Source organism: Labrus bergylta, chromosome 18, assembly GCF_963930695.1.
Source record: "Labrus bergylta chromosome 18, fLabBer1.1, whole genome shotgun sequence".
NCBI classification, from domain to species: domain Eukaryota; kingdom Metazoa; phylum Chordata; class Actinopteri; order Labriformes; family Labridae; genus Labrus; species Labrus bergylta.
This window is the reverse complement of record NC_089212.1, coordinates 17,847,218-17,866,166: the sequence shown is the minus strand read 5'-3', so window position 1 is coordinate 17,866,166 and position 18,949 is coordinate 17,847,218. Positions and strand designations below refer to the sequence as shown.

Genomic DNA, 18,949 nt, shown 5'->3' with positions numbered 1-18,949 from the left:
AAACATGACTGCTCACATACAGTGTTTTCACACATGTACAAAACTTCAGAAAATGTCCCCAAAGTTTTGAGCCGGCCTGCATGTGTGAACGGATTTTTTAACACTTTGATCTTTCACGCTTTTTCTTCGTCGCCATCTTGGATTTTTGCAGTGCCTTTAAAAGATTGTTTTTTTAACTTAATGTCTTGCCTCCTGGGACACCCCCTCTTTCTGTCCGACGGGGAAACCTTAACGCTGTGAGGGTCATGTGTGAATAAGAAACTCAAGACATACAAAAAAAACAACAATTCCAGGAGTGCATGTGTGAAAATAACTGCCAAAGCAGTAAATCTTGGGATCAGTTAACATTCAGCTGCTAGCACAGAAAAGCCAGAGCGCCCTGCATGTCAAACAGCAGCTAACTTGTTTAACAAGGTTTAGAAAAAATCCCCCGGGGTAGATCTCAAAGGTCTGGTAAGGACGTCTCAGCAGTCCGGACACGCAGCCGAGTCGGACCCTGGAAGAAGAACAAAGGCTGAAGTGACCACTGATTGTGTTTTTATAACAGACTGTAACAGCAATGTTACTGTTTAACTTGATGGTTATGTAGACAGACAGATAGCAAACAAAAAACATTTACGACTTTTCCAATGTTTCATGTCAATTCAGTGTTTCAGAGACTTTTGTTGGTGTCTCACACAAACTCATTTTGATGAGCAGTAGTGATGTGTTCACCTTTAAAATTCCCTGACCTTGGGATCAAAAGTTTACTCAAAAGTCCAACCAAAAAGGAATGTTAATTCTATATTCTCAGTTGTTGCTAAAATGCAGTCATTTATACTGTATTATTTATTTTAAGGAAGGAATTATTTCAACCCAAAGTTGAGTTAAATAAGTAAATAACAGCAGAGCGCCACCTGCTGACAAAGATCCTGTGATGTGATTTTACACTATTTCATAGTGAGATTTTCATTCAAGATTCAGAAATGAATTTAGGTGCGCTGATGACATAGTGGATAGTTCTCGTGCCCCATGTAGAGAGGCTGCAGTCCTTAAAAAGAGAGAGAGCAGCGCGGTTTGAAATCTGCCCTGTTGGCTCCTTTCCTGCATGTCAGTTCCCACTCTTAAACTTATGTGTGCCAACATTTACTTTGGGGCATTTTGTGGCTTTATCAGGGCAGTGGATAGAGTGGGAAATGTGGGGAACCTCATGCAGAAAAGGAGCCACAGGTCTGATCCAAACCCTCGCCGCCCACTTCGAGCACTCTAGCTTCCATAAATATGGCACATGAACCAACCACCAAGCCACCGGCGTCCCAAAATTTTAGTCTTATGACAACTGAAAAACTCTCTCTGCTAGCAATACCCAACTCAAAGAAGCTTCACCTAGGAAAGCACAACGTAATTCTAATCACAATATTCTGATTTGAAAGCATTCTCAGACAGTACAGTACACCGTCTTGTTTTGTAAACCACTAGATCGTGCAGCTCTACTTGTAAAAATAAATAAAAATAGGTCTTATATTTTGGGCACTTCCACAGAGTTTAAACTTTGGTTGAACTTTTTAAACTACTCCTCTGTGTTTCTGCAGCTAACTCACAGCTTTAGGTCGCTCGATTCTTGTGTGTGAGCGGCTCCCGGCTGTTTCTGCTCTCTGCTGTCGTTGCTCTGCAGCCAAGTCCTGAAGTGTGGCGTCGTCTGTGAGGCTGCCAAGCTGCAGAGCGGACTGCTGAGCGGCCCGGTGTAAACCTCAGATAGAAATAGAACAGAAACCCGAGTTTTACTTCTCCACCCAGCGAGGTGAAGCTATAATCTGTAATGGAATTTAAAAATGTCATCACAAAAAGCTATGAGTTTCTGGAAAACATGATGGCTTTAATTTAACTTCTGAACCGCATGAGCAGCTCGAAATAAAAGTCAGGCGTTTGATTTGTGAGCAGATTATCACTTCACTGCTCTCAGATGAAGGTGTGACTGTGGTGTAGCTTCAGTACCTGCTGAGGGACTCGTAGCACTCAATCTGCTGACCGACAGCGTGTAATAAGTCCTGCTCTGCCCTGTGACAGAATCAGGAGAGAAGCGTCAAAACAAATCTTTGCAGCAAATGGAGAAAACTCTTGTGAAACTAAGTTATCAGGAGAAACTGGGAGAGACACATGGATGCTGCATCAGCCTGTGTATTCTGTCCATTTGTACCTGTGCTGGAGGTGCTTCTACTGAGAGCTGCTCCCATGTCGTTCACCTGGTTCTGCAGTCTGTCCACCTGTTGAAAGGCTTCTTGTTTGAAGCTGCGCTCCTGTTGCAGCTTCCCCCTCACCTATATCAACACAGCAGAAAAACATGAAGTCGTTGTTTGACATTAAAGTTGAGCTTTTTAAATATCTTTTTGGATCGCTGTATTGGTAAGATGATTCGCCCACTCTTTCAGTCCAGCCATTTTTAACAGCTTTGTTACTGTGTGCAGACATGTTCTCCTCAGGATGAATTTCATGTCTTTGGTGATCCACTGACTTCTTGTACAGCAAAGTGGTTCCCAAAAGTGGGGGTCAGGATCCACTGGGGGAGCGGCCGATCCCATCCAAAAAAAAACTACACATTTGAAATCATTTAAAATTGTATATTTCACCCATTATTGTCAAATAAAGTTTCAAAAAAAGTTTTAATATCAGTTTAAACCGTATGACTAAGTGAAGTGAAAATAAAAGTCATGTTTAAAAATCCTTCCTGCTAAAGTCTCTACATGGAGATAACTGAGAACTTGAGAGAAAATAACCGTTTACTACTTTTGAGATTCTGTGAAAAAAAAAAAAAAATCTCCACAAGACTGAAAACTTTGTTTGACTCATGGAATAAAGAGTTCATGGTCAAGGTTTGTGGTTTACAGAAGACAAAAACTTCAACATATTCAACACTTTCGCCTTAAATTACACACACTCTCTCTCTCTCTCTCTCTCTCTCTCTCTCTCTCTCTCACAAACACACTCGCACACTTTACTCAGATGGGGATCATTCACACACCTGTTGGATCTCTTTGGCACTGCGTTGTCTGTGTATCTGGTTCATCCTGCTGCCTCGGTCCAGCTGCTCGCTGAGCGCTCTGAGCTGTCTCTCTCTGTCCTCCACGTCAGCTTTCATTTGTTCCAGACTCTGCACACGATAACTGTCCAGCTCCTGCCGGCCGCGGGCGTCCTGAGCAGACTGATGCTGGGCCACACGCAGCTCCTCTGTCTGTGTACCAACAGGGATTAAAGAGATCAAACCTGCTTCACAGTTTCTTAGCCTCTCAGCGCTTAACATGAAAATGTAAGATGTCATTGCATACATGGAGTTCCATATGAATCTAAGTTTATTGGAGGAAAGTTGTATTATCTAAAAGTTGTTACACATGACATATTCACCAATAATTCCCAATAAAGCCTAAACCACCTGGAATAACCCTTAAATGTTTATAGTTTTTATATTTACATGACAAGGCAAAAGAAAGAAAAGGTATCTTTAAAATCTTTTTAAGCAACTCCTATGATTCAGTTGTAGGAAACACTGTGGTAAGCAATAAACAATCATGTACAGATTAAACGTTCAAGGTATTCTTCCATTATGCAAGATTTGTACAAAACGTGAACGTATGCTGAGTTTGTAAACAAAGTAGATGCTTCCTCAGAAATGTAAAGACGATGTTGATCTTTGTGTAGCAGTGACGTGTCGATCATCTTTAATTACCTTCCTATCCAGCAGGTTCTTGGTGCGGCTGCACTCGGTCTGACTGCGGCTCAGCTCTCTCCTCGCTGCCTCCAGCTCCTCCTGCAGGAGAACCACCTCCTCCTCTGCAGTCATCTTCACTCTGAGCGCCTCGCAGCAACTGGTGATCTCCCTCTACACGTAACACAAGATCCAGTCTCCTCAACTATTTTCATTTATTTATTCATTTTTTTGATTTGATTGTGCACTGTGAGCTCTTGTCTGGCTATCCTGCTCTCTGCTGTTGTAACATTTTCAATTTCTCCGTTGTGGGATGAATATAGGTTTATCTTATCTTATTTTAAAAATATGTATAAGCTGTGTTTTCATCAAGCATGTAGAGCTGAATGGCTTTAAATTATTACACCTTTTTGACTCTGAAAAAAGAAACTGTGAGAAATGACTCAAGCTGTCTTTTCCTTTAGTTCTCTTTGTTTGAACCCTTTTTTCCCCCTTTGCTTTGGTCAGGTCAGTTTATTAATGAATTAGTATCTGAGTGTTAATTATTGTGCAGCTAACCTGCTGAGCTTGAAGCAGCTGTTGGTGAAGTTTCTCCTGGTCGACCAGCTTCCTCCAGCGGCTCAACGTCTTCAGTTTACAGATCAGGACGCTCAGCCGCCTGTTCTCCTGCTGCAACTCATCCACTTCTTCTTTCTAACAACCAAGGTGAGACACGCAGGTAGGTTTTAAAGTCGATGTACAGCAATACAAAGAGTGTGTTTTGTTTGTTGTAAAACAGAAGACTTGGTTATTAACCACCAAATGCCACTGATAGAAGAGGAAACACTTGCAGTCTAAACCTGAAGATGTAAGTGGGTCATCCTGTTATTTTTATCATAAGTAATAAGTTGCAAAAAAGCTGTTTTTCATGAAAAAACTGATGAGCTACTCTATAATAAATGTCTTTTGGTTTGTAAATCCAGATCTCTGATTCTGTACCTGTGACTTTGTGAGCTTGAGTCCATCGTTGTCTTTGGTGCAGCCGTACTTTTTCTTCAGCTTGATCATTCGGTCCACTCCCTCGCCTCTTATTCTGCTCACCATCTCGCTCACATCCAGCTTCACCTGCAGCCGCTGCTCATCAAGTCTGCCCTGAGATACAAAGTTGAGTTGAGAAGTTATTTGACAGGGACCAAGAACAAATACAACTGGGCCAGAGTTAGCATAAAGCTAGTTTACATCTCTGGTCCCTAAGCAGGAAGATCTACAACCTCAACAGATCAACAGACATTACAATAAAAACAATTAGCCCAGCCACAGAGGACAGATAGAGGGCTGTAATGACTCAGTAAATAAGAGGCAAATCATTTGTACCTTGGACACTGAATTATTAAAACAAAAAACCTCAAGTGAATAGCTTGGAGAAAATGGCAACCTCACTTGATGGAGCTTCTGTATATAAATATATCACGTTTTTTTCACTGTGACTCCAGAGGCCAGTCAACCAGTCAGAGACACATAATCCTCTAAATTTGAAGATTACATTTAGAGAATTTGAGAAAAATGTTGAAAATAAATAAAAATGCCTTGATTCAAATATCAAAAATTTGTGATGATGCACCTTCACCCATCATTTGGATAAAATGCTTCAACATATAGTTTAAATGTTCTCGCCTGTAGCTGGATGCAGGTGGAGCAGAGATGTCGCACCAGAGGTTCGTATCGTTCTCTGAATTTCAGACTGAGTCTCTCCTCTTGAGCTCTTTTCCGCTCCTCCAGGTGAGCGACCTGAGCCTGCAGTGCCGAGACCTCCAACATCAGCCCACGACACTCATCAGACACCTGTAGAGCAGCAACACGGCACAGGAATGTTTACTGAGGTCATTCATGCACAAAGAAGTAAGGTATGGCTTCAACTTTGTGTATGTCTGCAGCCTGGAGCCTCTCGTCTCATGCCCTCACGTCCAGAGCCCCTGGAAGAGAAAGGGCATGAGACGAGAGAGCATGAGACAGGATGGCATGAGACAAGAGGTCTCAAGTCTGCAGCTATGTGTCTGCAGCCTGGAGACCTCTCGTCTGGCGTCATGAAGCCACCCACATATCAGCTCTGCACAAAACCACTGAGAGAGTAAAATCTTAAAATTAAGATTTATTCAGCATCAGAAACAGAATTCTTATTTTGCATCACTTATTCAAATACATTTTTCCTACTGGTCTTTTGTGACCCACAGAGTGAGGTGTAATTTCAGGAGTTACCTCTTTTTGAGAACTGCTGGTCTGAGAGGTCTGAAGATGCTTTAAATCCTGAGGTTAAAAATACAAATAAATCATACAGCACATTAAAGAACACTATAGTAATGTTATGATTCTGTAAGCCATAGATCCATGAACTTGTTGCCAATAACAGCCTGCATCAAATGATGGGGTACCTGTTCTGTGTGATACAGCAGCTGAGTCTCCCGCCGGAGGATCTGTTCATAAAACTGTGAGTGAAGCAGGAAGCTGCGACGCTCTCGCTCCATCACAGAGCAGCTGAGCTGAGTGAGACTCTGCTGGAGGCGATCCTGAGAGACACGCAGCTGGAACAGGAGACAATCTGGAGTTTTATTACTCTGCATATTAATCTAGAATAATATGTACTGCAATCTCCAGGGCTGGTTGTCCATGATGGTGTGTATTCACATAAATAATGTGTTTATTTCAATGAATTACTCACAGAAAAACAACTGAAGCAGATTAACTGCAGACTGACGTCATACATCACTGATCATATAACCATCGACAGCAGCTTTGTCATGCTGACATTGTTTCCTTCTTCATAGATTCTTCCTTGTGTTGTACTTACTCTCTAATGTCTGTCGCTTTGGATAAAAGCGTCTGCTAAGTGAATTGTAGAATTGAAGACATTACGTATTTCTTCAATGACCATATATATCTATTATAAGAAACATTTTTTTTCCATGTATTTCAACAATAATAAGGATACTAAATTCAGTTATTGTGCAGCAGGTCACCTTTCCCTCAGCTTCTTCCGCTCCCTCCATGAGCTGCTGTATAAACGTTTCCACCATCTGCGGACGCTCAGAAGAGAAACTGTACGTCACAGAGGAAGTCCTCCAAAGATCTGACCGCACACAGAGAATTGTTAGTATGATGCAAGTTTCTGTTCAGGATAAATTCACAGTGAAATGTGTATTATTTTTTTTTTTTGTGTGTGTGTACCTGTGGGGAGTCTTGTGTCGTGTCGAGTTCTCTCTGAAATCACCAGAGTCGTCTCTCTGCTGATCCTCCTCTGCACCGCTCGGATCATGTCACACTCAGTGCTCTCCAGCAGCTTGTGGAGCTGAATAACAGACAGGGAGCGTGAAATTTGTAATGATGTCTTGTTGCAAACACACAAGGTAGTAAGTTATGCAGTAAGTAGGTGTACTGTACCTGCCAGGTTTTCACATCTACCTCTGAAGCTCCAGGTGGAGGCAGGAGCGACTGGCTGCCAGAAAGTAACACCTCGTAGTCCTGCTCTTTCCCCATGTGTCGAGCCAGAGCTCTCATACTGGGGTAAAAGATTTCTGCTCTGTAAAGTACAGCCAGTTTGAATATGGGATTAAACTGTGACGCTAATAACACTTGTATGGAGTTTGTCATCATATTCCATGATCTTCTCTTTGTCCCTCACTTTATAATGTAGAATTAAACGTTTTGACTTTGAACTTTTTTATCATGAAGGAAAGAAGGAAACAAAAACCTTTTAAAAAACGAAACAGATGAAATCAGGACATCATTATTAGCAGTACAACATTATGACAAAGTAGTATTTGTTTCTTTGATAACACTCTCTAGCTGATATATAGATCAACAATAGCTAAGCACACTTATACTTGGCTCTCTGATGTATCTTGTACCTGTAGAGTTTAACAAACTGTTGATACAAACTGGGCATTGTGAACACTTGAACACCCAGATGTGTCCGAGCCCAGCTCTCCTTAAACACCTGCAGCTGCTTCATCAGCAGGAGGAAACCTCTCAACACGGACTGGACCCGGATCGGACCCTGCAGAAGAGGAGGGGACTCCGACACAGAAGCCTTTTCTTCTTCTTCTTCTTCTTCTTCTTCAGTTTCTGTGCAGAGTTTATCCTCCTACAACACAGACCAAACTAAGTCTTGCAGACATAATAAAGGAGTCATCCCTGTTAGTACAGATAATCCTTTGCAATAACCGCTTAAAAACAGGACTTTACTTCTTCTTGTTTTCCATTGTGCAGAAGGTCTTCCTTGTTGCCATGGAGACGAACAGGCTCTGCCTCTTGTCCGCTGTTCAGGACGTCCTCCAGGAGCAAAGACACACCAAGGATCGCTGCGTTGGCCTGCAGTCTGCTGCGATCACTCAGACCGCTCAGACACAGCTGCAGATAAACAAACATCACGTGTTTTATCTACAATTGTTCTTTATTTGTTGACATTAAACAATTCAGGTGATGTTGAGAGTAATTTGAAGTTATAAAGACACTTGCAGGTTCCCCAGCCCAGGGAATCAAAGTTAAAATGTCAACATACAATATGTTCATGGACATATATTGATCAAATTAGACCCCCCTTAGCTGACATCATGAACAGAAAAATAGACTATTTGTTCAACCTGCATGCAGTATTCGATGGGAGGAACGTCACAAACACGCAGAGGGAACAATCCATGACAGGCCAGGAAACTTCTCCAGGGATACATCTTCTGTGCCTGCAGGGGGACGACAACACGCATAAAATATACAAAAATCTAATTCTTACCAAAACAGATGTGAGAGCATAGCTTTCTCCCTGACATCACAAAAACCCACATTGAGGCTGATAAGTTGGCAGAAAACATTGATGAGACGCAGGGTGGAAATTCAGAGGACAATCAGGAGGAAGAAGACAAAGCGATGAAGAGAAGTGGGAGCACAAATGAGAACATTCAGAAGTTCATTAAACCCACCTGACAGCCTGGGGTCTGTAGAGGAGGGGGGACAGGCAGCGTGAGACTGATCAGGTGGGACTGGATGCTGTTGCTCAGCAGAGAGAGGGCAGTCACCATGTTGTCGCTAACACTCTGATAAGAAGCAACGTTGCCAGAGGAGAGGAATATCTCCCTGAAAACGAAGGAAACATCGCACAAAGAAAGGTACAAGATACATTTTATTATGTTTTGTGTCGTGCGGTACAATTTTTTATGTGTTGATAGTGCAGAGGTTAAATGACACACAAGTCCCCAGCTGGTTGGATGTTGGACTTAATGGTCTTAAAAGGTAATTACTTTAAATGTAGCATTTAAACTGTCCAATAACACTGCTTAGTAGGACTTGTACAAAGACCAAACTGAATTTTTGATGTCCTCTGGAGACAGTAGAATTCATAAAAGGACAAAGGCACCACAGAAATAAAAAAAGTTTTTATCTCCGCTGATGTGATTTCAGCTGTACTTTTCTAAATCACATATAACTAACTTATTACATATAACTAACGTTCTTGTTAATTATTGTTTGTATGTTTTATGGAAAGCACATTGTGGATGTTGTTTTAAAATGGTTCTCTATAAAGTTATTAGTGTTATTGTTTTATTTTCAAAATGGCAACAACAGACAGATGGACTTGTCTACATAAGAAGTGTTTTTACTCCTCAGATTCACTTGATGGACAAACTGTCCATTAAAACTGAAGACATGGGGCGCTGGATAGCCTCATGTCCACAACTTAAAAAATAAAAAATGAAAGACACCGCTCCACACTGACCTGATGAGGTGTCTCACAGCCGTATCAAACTGCAGCAGGAGGACGTTCCTGCGCAGCTGCAGCACACGGCTGACAGACTGCGGACTGCTGGGATCAGACAGACAGCTGACCTGATGCTGGAGCTCCTGCAGCTCTGCTCCTGTACAGAAACCACAGAGGATGGCACACACATTCTGGGATTACTGGGACTGACTCTCAACATACTGGATTTATATCAGTCCTTCATTAGACACTGAATGTAGCCAGGTCAGTGTTGTGTGAACTTTACAACTTTAAAACAAGATTAAACTGAGCCTGCAGCAGGTCAAGGTTAAAGCATTTATACAGTTCAGCTCCGTGCAGATGATTAGAAGAAGCATTGGGTAAGTTACTCTGGTTAAGTTAGGTAACGTTAAAGAGAAAACATTTAGGAAAGTGCAATGCATCATTACAACATTCTTAATACCAATGCCTTCAGCTCCTCCCCAGTCAGCTGAAAGAGAGCCCGCTGCTTCCTCTCCTCTCCTGCAGCTGAACGACTCATCTATGTTTCCCAGCCTGGAGAAACTAACCAGGTAATACATGATGTCATGAAGAGCTGACGCTATCTGCAGCGTGTGATGGAGAGCTGCAGCACAGGCCTGTTGGAATAAGAACAATATAGGAGTGATGTATTAAACCACACACGAAAAAGAAAATCCAGAAGTTTCAACTCTAATAATTATGTGAAAATGAATAAAACCAACACATGTTGTTGTTGTTCCATAAAAGTTATAAAATACTGAAAATGCTCAGCCAAAAGGATTTATAGTCTTTGAGGAAACATGACAGTGAAAGCAGCTAAATGTATCATGTGTTGACTGCTATATTCAAACGAGGTGTTTAGGGCTCTTACCGATACATGAAGTGTTTTGAACATGTGCAGGACTTCAGAGAAGTGAGGGACAAACCACAAGTTTTGGAGAGTTTTGCCGTCTGCAGACAAGAGCTGCTGCTGACACCGAGAGGTCCTGTTTGAGAGAAAGGATGAACGCTGTACCATGCATCTCATTTTACGATCTGGTTTTTGCGTCGCTTGTATACTAGATCAACATTTTTCGCAGGGTCCTCAGACGGCCCAGCCAAGCTCTCAGTCTGTGGCAGGTGACACAGAAGTGAAGCTGCACCTACAACCTCACTCAGGTGCAGGTAACACCAACACGCCCTCAGGGCTTCTCAAGTCACCAAGCTATTTATTCTGCAATGTATAACTGTTTACCTGCTCTCTTTAAGTTGTACTTCTGTATCGGAACTGAAGAATTCACCACTGTGTGATACTTCAATCCTCTTTTTTAACTCGTGCAAACAATGTCATATTTTAGTCAGCCTATTGCATTTTCATTATTTCTTTTCAGTTTAATATTTTTCTGCCAACAGATGTAGAGTGTTAAACACTTTCATTCACTTTGACCCTGTGTCGATGATAAAACTTGAACTTTAACTATTTGATGCTTAGTCGGGGGAACACATGATGCCCCCATGTTTCAACAAAATATCCAGAGTGCCCTTTCCGTTTCCCAAATTTTTGATAAAACTGTACAAGAAAACAAAGCAAAGGTCCCTCTGCATTCAGATCCAGTCGAGACTGTCCCCCACTGCCTGCTTTTGACGTCCTTTGTAAGGCTGTGTGTTGTTGTTTGGAGTCAGTGCACAAACAAGACTAATGCAATGTTCATTTAATAATACTTTTTTTTTTTTTTGCACTTTTATAATTTCTTCAAATTCAAACTGGACGTACCTAGGATCAGAGCAAGGGTCTCCGGGATCGCTTGCTTGCCCAATCATGAAGTGGGACTGACGAACAGACGGGACTTCCTCTAAAATTGAGCTCAGACTGGAGTAATATGCAACAATCTGTGCTCTCACACAATACTGAGATATCTGTTTGCTGAATCTGCAAAGAAACCGGCCAACACAGGGTTAAGTTTAAAAGTGATCTTATCCAGAGTAAGTATAAAATATTGTTTGTTGTTTTTAAAAAGAAAGAAACACAAACTCCTGGACATACTTATTGAGGAAGTCGATTATGAGCCTCCGTTTGATCTTTGCAGCTTCCTCCTGCAATGAAGGAAGAATACATCTTACTTCATGGACAGCCAATCACATTCATCGCTCTGCTCAGCCGCCTGAAAATCCACCAACGTGTTCAACTCACAGGAGTTTTTATGAGACCCCCCATGGCTCGTTTCTTCTCCATAAATGAGTTCAGCATCTCGTCACGCAGACCACATTTTTCCAGCTGGATGGACACAAAGGCTTCCATCAGCCTGAAGAAACCACAAGATTATGTTTATTGAAGAGTAGGAACAAACAGTACAGAAAGATCTTATTCTTTTGTTCTCTAAGTGGGAAAATGTAAGTACCTCTTTTTCAATGTGGCCGGACTTCTGCCCGAGCCTTTAGAGGGTGAGGAGTTCTTCATGTTGCTTCCAGGTTTGGAGTCAAATTTCACATTTTTATCAGAAAGAACATCAACTCTTTCACTCTGAAATCAAATGAAAAAAAGAACGCGTTAAGAGCAGTTCATTTATGTGAAGGAAACAAAACCATTGGTTAAAGAAGAATTGTGATCCAATACTTTAGTAAAAGTTTCTTTGAATTCATGTGAACATTCTCCATTACCATTTCAAACTAAAAGAGTAAGTCCTTGTTCTGCATTATTGTGGGTGATGTTTTATGCAATATTTGTGTATTCATTGATTTGTCAGGATCCCCATAAGCTGTACGTTAGAGCTTAGCTATTCTTCCTGGGTCCACATTAAAAAACATCAACAGGAATACAAAATGTACATAAAAAATATGTGATCATTATTTGGTAGCTTGTTGTGGGTTGAATTAAATTGAATTGAGAGCCTCAATTGCAACAAATGACGGGATACAACGAGACTAAGAATTGGTCTGTGGTTCCTTACCTCTCTCAGGGTCAGAAGCTGAACCTGTGCAGTCGTACAATTATTTCAGAGAAAAGAGGAGAATGAAAACTGTTTGTTTTTTCTAATCTTTGCTTTGTCTTTGTCTCTGAATACTGAGTGTAAAGGTTTCATTGGTGGAACTGCAAACCACTTATCTAAATGTGACAAGGGGCCCAAACTAGAAACAGCTTTAATAGAGAGAGAACACAACAAAAAGAGCCGCATGGAAATAAAAGTAATAATCTTTTAAAAATGTAATTGCTATTGAGACAAGTTTAAGAACTGTGTCATGTTCTCATAAGATCAAACTGATCTTGATCAGTAACTACAGATGTCAGATGAATGTAGCAAAGAAGTGTACCGGGTTACATTTAACCAACCACACAAACCTCAGCTGGAGACGTTTCACTTTCTGCCCAGTGACAAAGACAAACCAGCTTCACTGCACTCATCAGAGCGTTCTTCTGTGTGACCTGACAGGCCAGAGTCACCTGCAGGTTTTCTAAACTGTGTCTGTTCAGAAGCTGAAGAGAGACAAAAGAGTCTATTCAGTGATTCAAAGGATGGTTTACAATTCAAGTTATTCATTTCTTTATTTTATTTAGACGCACATGAGTGACTGACTCCTCGGAGCTGAAGCTGAACCTCCCGATCTGGTTCTCGTCCAGTTCCTGGATGCTCAGACGCAGGTGCGACGGGATGAACCTGCAGCAGAGAGAGCACTTTAAAACCCCTTTCAAGGCAGACTTCAAACAGACTGCTTTGGTAGAAAATCAGTTTTAATAGAGTACAGAAAGGCAGAAGCTAAGAGGGGAAACATGTACAGTAATTACTGTTTGCCTCTGAAACAAATCCTCTTCACGATACTAGAACTACAAACGGACTGAAGTATAATATTTATAAAAGATTTTGATAATGGCAACAGAACAGAATAGTTATGAACCTGTCCACACAGCTGTCATCCTCCAGTATGGCTGTGATGAAAACTGGACTCTGCTCTGTTTTGAGTTTCTGCTCAGCGACCTCAAACTGCAGCGGCCTGAGGTAAAGGTGGAATTCATCGAAGCCGAGCTCTGAAGCCACGTTTCTGTACAACCTGAGAATAATGAGAAAATGTTACAGTCTGATATGATGCTGAGTTTAATACATATGCAAAACAAAATAGGAAAACGTGATATTTTAACATGCTGCACACAGTATTGCGCTCAGGGAAGACTGAAAAGTGATTTACTTTAAACATTAACTGTGTTTAAATTACAGGAGGTCCAATTCTGTCATTGCCATAGAAGAGTGGTTCCAAACCTTTTTTTCCAACTCCTAACTGTATAAGAAAAGCTGAGCCCCCCCAGGACCCACACAACAAGTGATACATTGCAGTCAAATATTATAATAAACTGTATTTATTTCCAATTATCTAGCCAAAAGACCTTTTTATAAACAATGCATCAATTGTGTTGTTATGATTTTATTTAAAATGTTCAAATCTAATTTTGACCAAAGCCTTGGATTGTATGTATGAGGATTATTTTCAAGCCCCTACAAGGTGTTCTCTTCTACTGTCTCAGTTTAATTTAAGCAAAGATTGAACTATACATGTACTCAAATCAATCAGTCCAGTCTTATCAAGAGCACATGTCCTCAAGCTGTGAGTGTTATCTTAACTGTGCCAGGTTTGCCGTCTCTGAGGCCGACTCCAGCAGACGATGGCGGACTGTGACGAGCTCCAACAGCTTGGAGAAAGTTTCCACAGCGTACGCCTGTTTCTCTTGACCCTGCATCATCTCTCTCTCCTCTGCAGATCTCACTAAAGTCAGCCCCACATTCTGGAGCAGGAAGGGGTCCTCGAAAAACACATCTGAAAACAACTGAGAGTGGACAAAAACGAGTTGGCCACATTTTTTTTGTTTTTTATTCTACGTAAATTGATTTTCAGAGATTCTTAAGAGAAGAAAACCCACATTCTTCTGTATCTGAGCACTGTAGGAGGCTCCAGGTGGAGGCAGGTCTCTCCAGCTCTGCAGAGCCTGCCGCAGCAGCTTCTGTCGCAGGCGGAGTTTATGAGTGCTGCTTGTTGCTCGATGCAGATGACAGAGCTCAGAGTGAGCCCGAACCAAACCGTGATAGACCGCAGAGGCAAGGCCGAGAGACGGATGAAGCTCAAGCAGGAACACGTTCAACAGTGCAGGTCTGAAAATACACACACATGTAGGTAATTATAGAGCTGCAAGACCACAAACTAATGCACTTTTGCAGGATAAAAACTTAAGACTTAAAGTGCGATAAACTCGCCTGCTGCCTCCGAGTGAGACCTGATGTTTCGGGGTGAAGTTTGGTAGAAGACCATAATCATTAAAAGAGCCTTTGTGGTCATCTCTCCAGATGCGTTGGAGGTACTGCCGCTGTTTATCAATCTGATGAGACAAATAACACGATCTTCACAATGCAACCTACGCACAGAATTACATAAAGTGTAAATGACATAAACACAAATAGTCTTTACAAATAGTTATTTTTAAAGTAATGAAACGACGAGTTACTGACAAGATTAAATGATCTTCTGATTTTTTTTTTTTTTTTCGATTTAATGTTAAAGTGAAGCCAAGAGAAAAGTCTTCAAATCACTTGTTTTCTTAGATCAACATTTTTTTAACATAAACAAATTAAATGATCTTTTATATATGACCAAATACATAAATAATAGTGAATAATGCAGAGCTTGGAAGTGATAAATCTTTTGCTCAGTTTGTTTTGGAAAATGATTGAAACAACTGAGCGAAACTGATCCTCATTATATTTCGGTTGATCAACTATATATTGCATCTTTAACTTAAACAGCAGAAATACTGTATACCGCTGTGATCTGCACAGTGAATGAAATCCTCACAGATTATTTACCTGATGGTCCAGAATGTTTCTGATCAGCTGCTGGTGGCTCTGCAGGCAGTCGATCTCTGCTCTGTAGACCTGAACAAAGTAGTCCTGCTTCAGGTCCAGATGTGGTCTACTGTGCATGATGTCAGTGATGACACGAGCCACCGCAAACCTCTCTTCACTCCCTGCTGTGTGCTGGTACGCCTCGTAGTAACAGTTCAAGAGCTAAAGATCCAAGCAAACACTAATGAGATGAAAAGTTAAATGTCTTGTTCATCAAACAAGACTTTATCAACAAATACAAACTGCAAGTGAGAGATATAAAGGAAAGATCAAATAAAAATATGCCTCAGAAATACTCACACATCCTACAAAGCAAGTAATTAAATGAGTATACAACAAACTTGAAGACATTTCTACGACTCTACCTCTACTTTGCTCTCCAGAAACTCTGTCTCACATGTCCACAAGTCAAGAAGCACAGCAACACGGTCGATGTCGCTCCCAGCCCAGGAGAAGATGTCAGCTCTCTCTGTGTTTTCCAGCTTGTTCATCCTGTCTCTGTGGATAAAGTGTGAGCCAATGAGGAGGAGCTCGTTCTCCAGCTCTCGCAGGTCCTTCAGAGCCGCGTCATATACGATATAAAACCCTCTCTGGTCCTGTGTGTGGATGAACCGCTCCTCTGCGCTGTAGAAATCATGAAGATTCTCGACCTCGGCAAAATCCATGAACTCTGAGCAGCGGACCTGGAGTATGAAGGAGTTATACGTTGTATTTAATATAAACATTAAGAATCATTAACAGATGTTTGGTGGTCATGGTGGCATTAAGACATTGATGACTACAATAATGAACTACGGTACTGGATATATATATGTAACAATGTGACATGTCAGGAGAGATGTTCACATTTCAGAGTTCATTATTCTCTGGAGGAAACAGTTACTTTCTATTGTTAAGGAGGTTCAAGTTTGAATCTATTTATTGTTAAAAACTTAATTAATAATGCTCCGTTTATCAAACTATTTTTTTAAACTGTTAAAAAAACAAACTAACTTGAGTGATTAACATAAAAAATATAATTGACCAGTTTTGGTATGTGTTGTTTCCATTGAAAAAAAAACACATTTGGATTCAATCAATCAATCAATCAAACTTTATATAGCACCTTTCAGACAAATTAATTTGCAGTTGAAAGTGCTTAACAAGAGTGCAGAAAAGTTGTTGACAAAAAGTAGTTTATAAAATCATTGATAAAATCATTGAAAGACTATCATTGAGAGACTAATGCACACAAATAAGAATTTAAAAAATATGTATAAAAATAAATAATAATAATAATAATAATAATAATAAAATAAAATGAAATAAATAAAATAAAAAATTTCAGGGATGTATTGAAAAATAAAGATCCAGGTATAAAATCACAACAAACATTTGCTACATAGAACTTGAGATGTTTAAAACTACAGCAGGCTACTTACGTTCATTATCATTCTATTTAGAAAAACACATTTTGATAATTACGTCACTGACAATATTATGTTGTAGCGTTCCTTTAAATAAATGTGTCTGATCTGAATCTGTGAGCACAGATTTGTATTTAGTTTTATTTAAATCATCTGGTCTGAATCAAACAACCAATCAGGGTTAGCCACACAATTAGCCAATCAAAGCAACTTTGTAAACTTGCAAACTTGTAACACTCCTAAGCGTCACAAGTTGCAACCGTTAATCTAACCACCAGGAAGAGCAGTGATTATGGAAGCTAAAATATATGTATATTAAAAATTTATTATTTTAAAGTCACATTTGCATCTAATTAATTTTTTGAGCAATTTTGACACATCTGAGAAGCCACAGTGAAGCTTCCCTGTTTCAATAAAGGTGTAATTATATTATATGATATCAAGTCAATTATATTCTAACAATATGGAATACTAAATATGCATACTAAATAAATGTTTAAATTCACAAAACAGGTTTTCAGTATTTTTATTATTTTATTAAGAAACAAATGAATCAGACACAATATTTTGCTAGTCTAAAAGTTGTGAGCTCATCGGTTATATTGCTGCGTAATATTCCAACGCGTTCTTACCTTAAAGTCAACAGGGCTGTTGTAGCTGAACTGGAGCGACCCAAGACCTTCGGCCTCCCCTCCTCCACCTCGGGCTGCATTCATCCAGCCTGACTCCTCTGCTGTGCTGCACAGCTCTCCCTCCTCCATCTGCAGACCTGCCAGCTCAAACGTCAGAGTCCTCTCCACAGAGCGCAGGTAGTTTAGCAGACCAAGAGAGACACGCTATGGAAAGGAATTCAAGCATTTATTCTACTGTGTTGATTTTGCGAGCATCAGCCAGCACTAAGGTTGTTACATGTTCATGCCTCACCTGGAGCTGTCTGAGTTTGAGATGCCGTAGGTAAACCAGGGACAAGTATGCTCCTGTGTTTGTGACAGGATGTGAGACTCCTTCCTCTAAAGAATCATCCAGACCAAGGAGATGCAGTCTGTCCTCCAGAGAGTAGCTGTGATTTAAAGTGGAAGAAGAGACAGGTGAAACTTCACTTTCATACAGTGCTCCTGTGTGTCATACATCAGAGAATGAAAAGTTACGTCAGTGTTTTCCTGATTGTATCATCAGTTTAATAAGGAACAAACTTGGAAGGAAACGGAGACAGTAAAGTCACTTTTTTTGCTAAAGGGAAAATGTAACATATAAACCATAAGTGTGTTAATCAATTCTCTTTTTGCTTCATCAGTTATTCAATAAGTCTTACCATACGCCATCACAATCAAGTCAGGGAATGTTTGTACCCCCCCCCGAAACAAGGGCCAAAACATTTGGAGCCCGCCCCTGGCTGGCTATAGCAAAAATATATGTCATAAGCTCCGCCTCCTCCATGTTAACAGCTGGGACATGAGTTAAAGTATAAAATCAAAATACACGTCAGATACGCTTTTCTCACACATTTTAGTTTGTTTATGTCGTGCCAATTTTTGCCTTCGTGTTCATTTTTAGGAGAGGTTTAGTTTTAATTTGTCATTTTAATGCTAAGAACAGAGCATGCCACATCGTGGTTGAAAGCGCTGTTGAAAAATGTGTCTCCTGCAGCGCTGCGGCGTCCGGATTAGCAGCAGTAGACGAGGAACACAGCAGTCTAACTAACTCTCAGACATGAGTGTCTGCTTTGAAAGAACACAAGAATCTGTTCTGCTGCGGGCTGTGCCGACCTGAGGGATCATAGCAGTTTTATCTGTTAGTGAAATGTTTACTTTGGTTAGCGGAAAGGTACGTGAAGTAATTTCCGCTACTCAAGCCGCTGATGCTTTCTGCAAATGACTCCAAATGACATCACCAGCACATTATCTCAGAATCCATGACAGGGTTTTTTTTTCTTGGCTTCATTTTTTGTACAAGGGAAGAGTCCATATTTTATATAGTCAATGGTCTATAAAAAAATCAAAGTAATGACAGATCCTGATCACAAGATTCTCACAGACCGGGGTTATGTCTTCAGATGCTTATTTAGTATGAATGACAGTTTGGGTAACACAAAAAGATTCGATAGATATTAGTAATACAAAGCTGAAAAAATATCTTCATGTTGGTTGATCAAAAACCTGATAATGTTGTGCACTTTTAATTTGTGATCAAAAGCTTTACAACTGCTTCAATATTTATTTATTTAACTGTTTCAGTTTTGAACATATAAGACGATTCA

At 40.5% G+C, this 18,949-nt stretch overlaps 2 protein-coding genes across 2 annotated transcripts; both read right to left on the bottom strand.

The window, feature by feature from the left end:
- Positions 1-84: 84 nt before the first annotated feature.
- Positions 85-14,538, bottom strand: LOC109978216 (coiled-coil domain-containing protein 162-like). The gene is made up of 30 exons (XM_065966125.1): positions 14,311-14,538; positions 14,015-14,217; positions 13,296-13,448; positions 12,964-13,057; positions 12,742-12,876; positions 11,804-11,925; positions 11,596-11,707; positions 11,449-11,498; positions 11,179-11,334; positions 10,297-10,411; positions 9,868-10,042; positions 9,423-9,561; positions 8,629-8,782; positions 8,296-8,391; positions 7,898-8,062; positions 7,561-7,793; positions 7,094-7,232; positions 6,881-7,001; positions 6,673-6,782; positions 6,088-6,237; positions 5,915-5,962; positions 5,333-5,500; positions 4,658-4,810; positions 4,238-4,372; positions 3,701-3,853; positions 2,999-3,208; positions 2,177-2,297; positions 1,975-2,037; positions 1,581-1,729; positions 85-496 (listed from the first exon to the last, which is right to left on the bottom strand). Exons 2-30 carry the CDS (start codon positions 14,131-14,133, stop codon positions 443-445), a joined length of 3,792 nt encoding a protein of 1,263 aa, XP_065822197.1. The 5' UTR covers positions 14,134-14,217; positions 14,311-14,538; the 3' UTR covers positions 85-442.
- On the bottom strand, positions 14,163-17,493 carry LOC136183304 (uncharacterized). The gene is made up of 6 exons (XM_065966655.1): positions 17,325-17,493; positions 15,652-15,969; positions 15,248-15,448; positions 14,642-14,763; positions 14,311-14,539; positions 14,163-14,207 (listed from the first exon to the last, which is right to left on the bottom strand). The coding sequence occupies exons 1-6, from the start codon at positions 17,451-17,453 to the stop codon at positions 14,163-14,165; spliced, it is 1,044 nt and encodes a 347-aa protein (XP_065822727.1). The 5' UTR covers positions 17,454-17,493.
- Between the last annotated feature and the right edge of the window lie 1,456 nt (positions 17,494-18,949).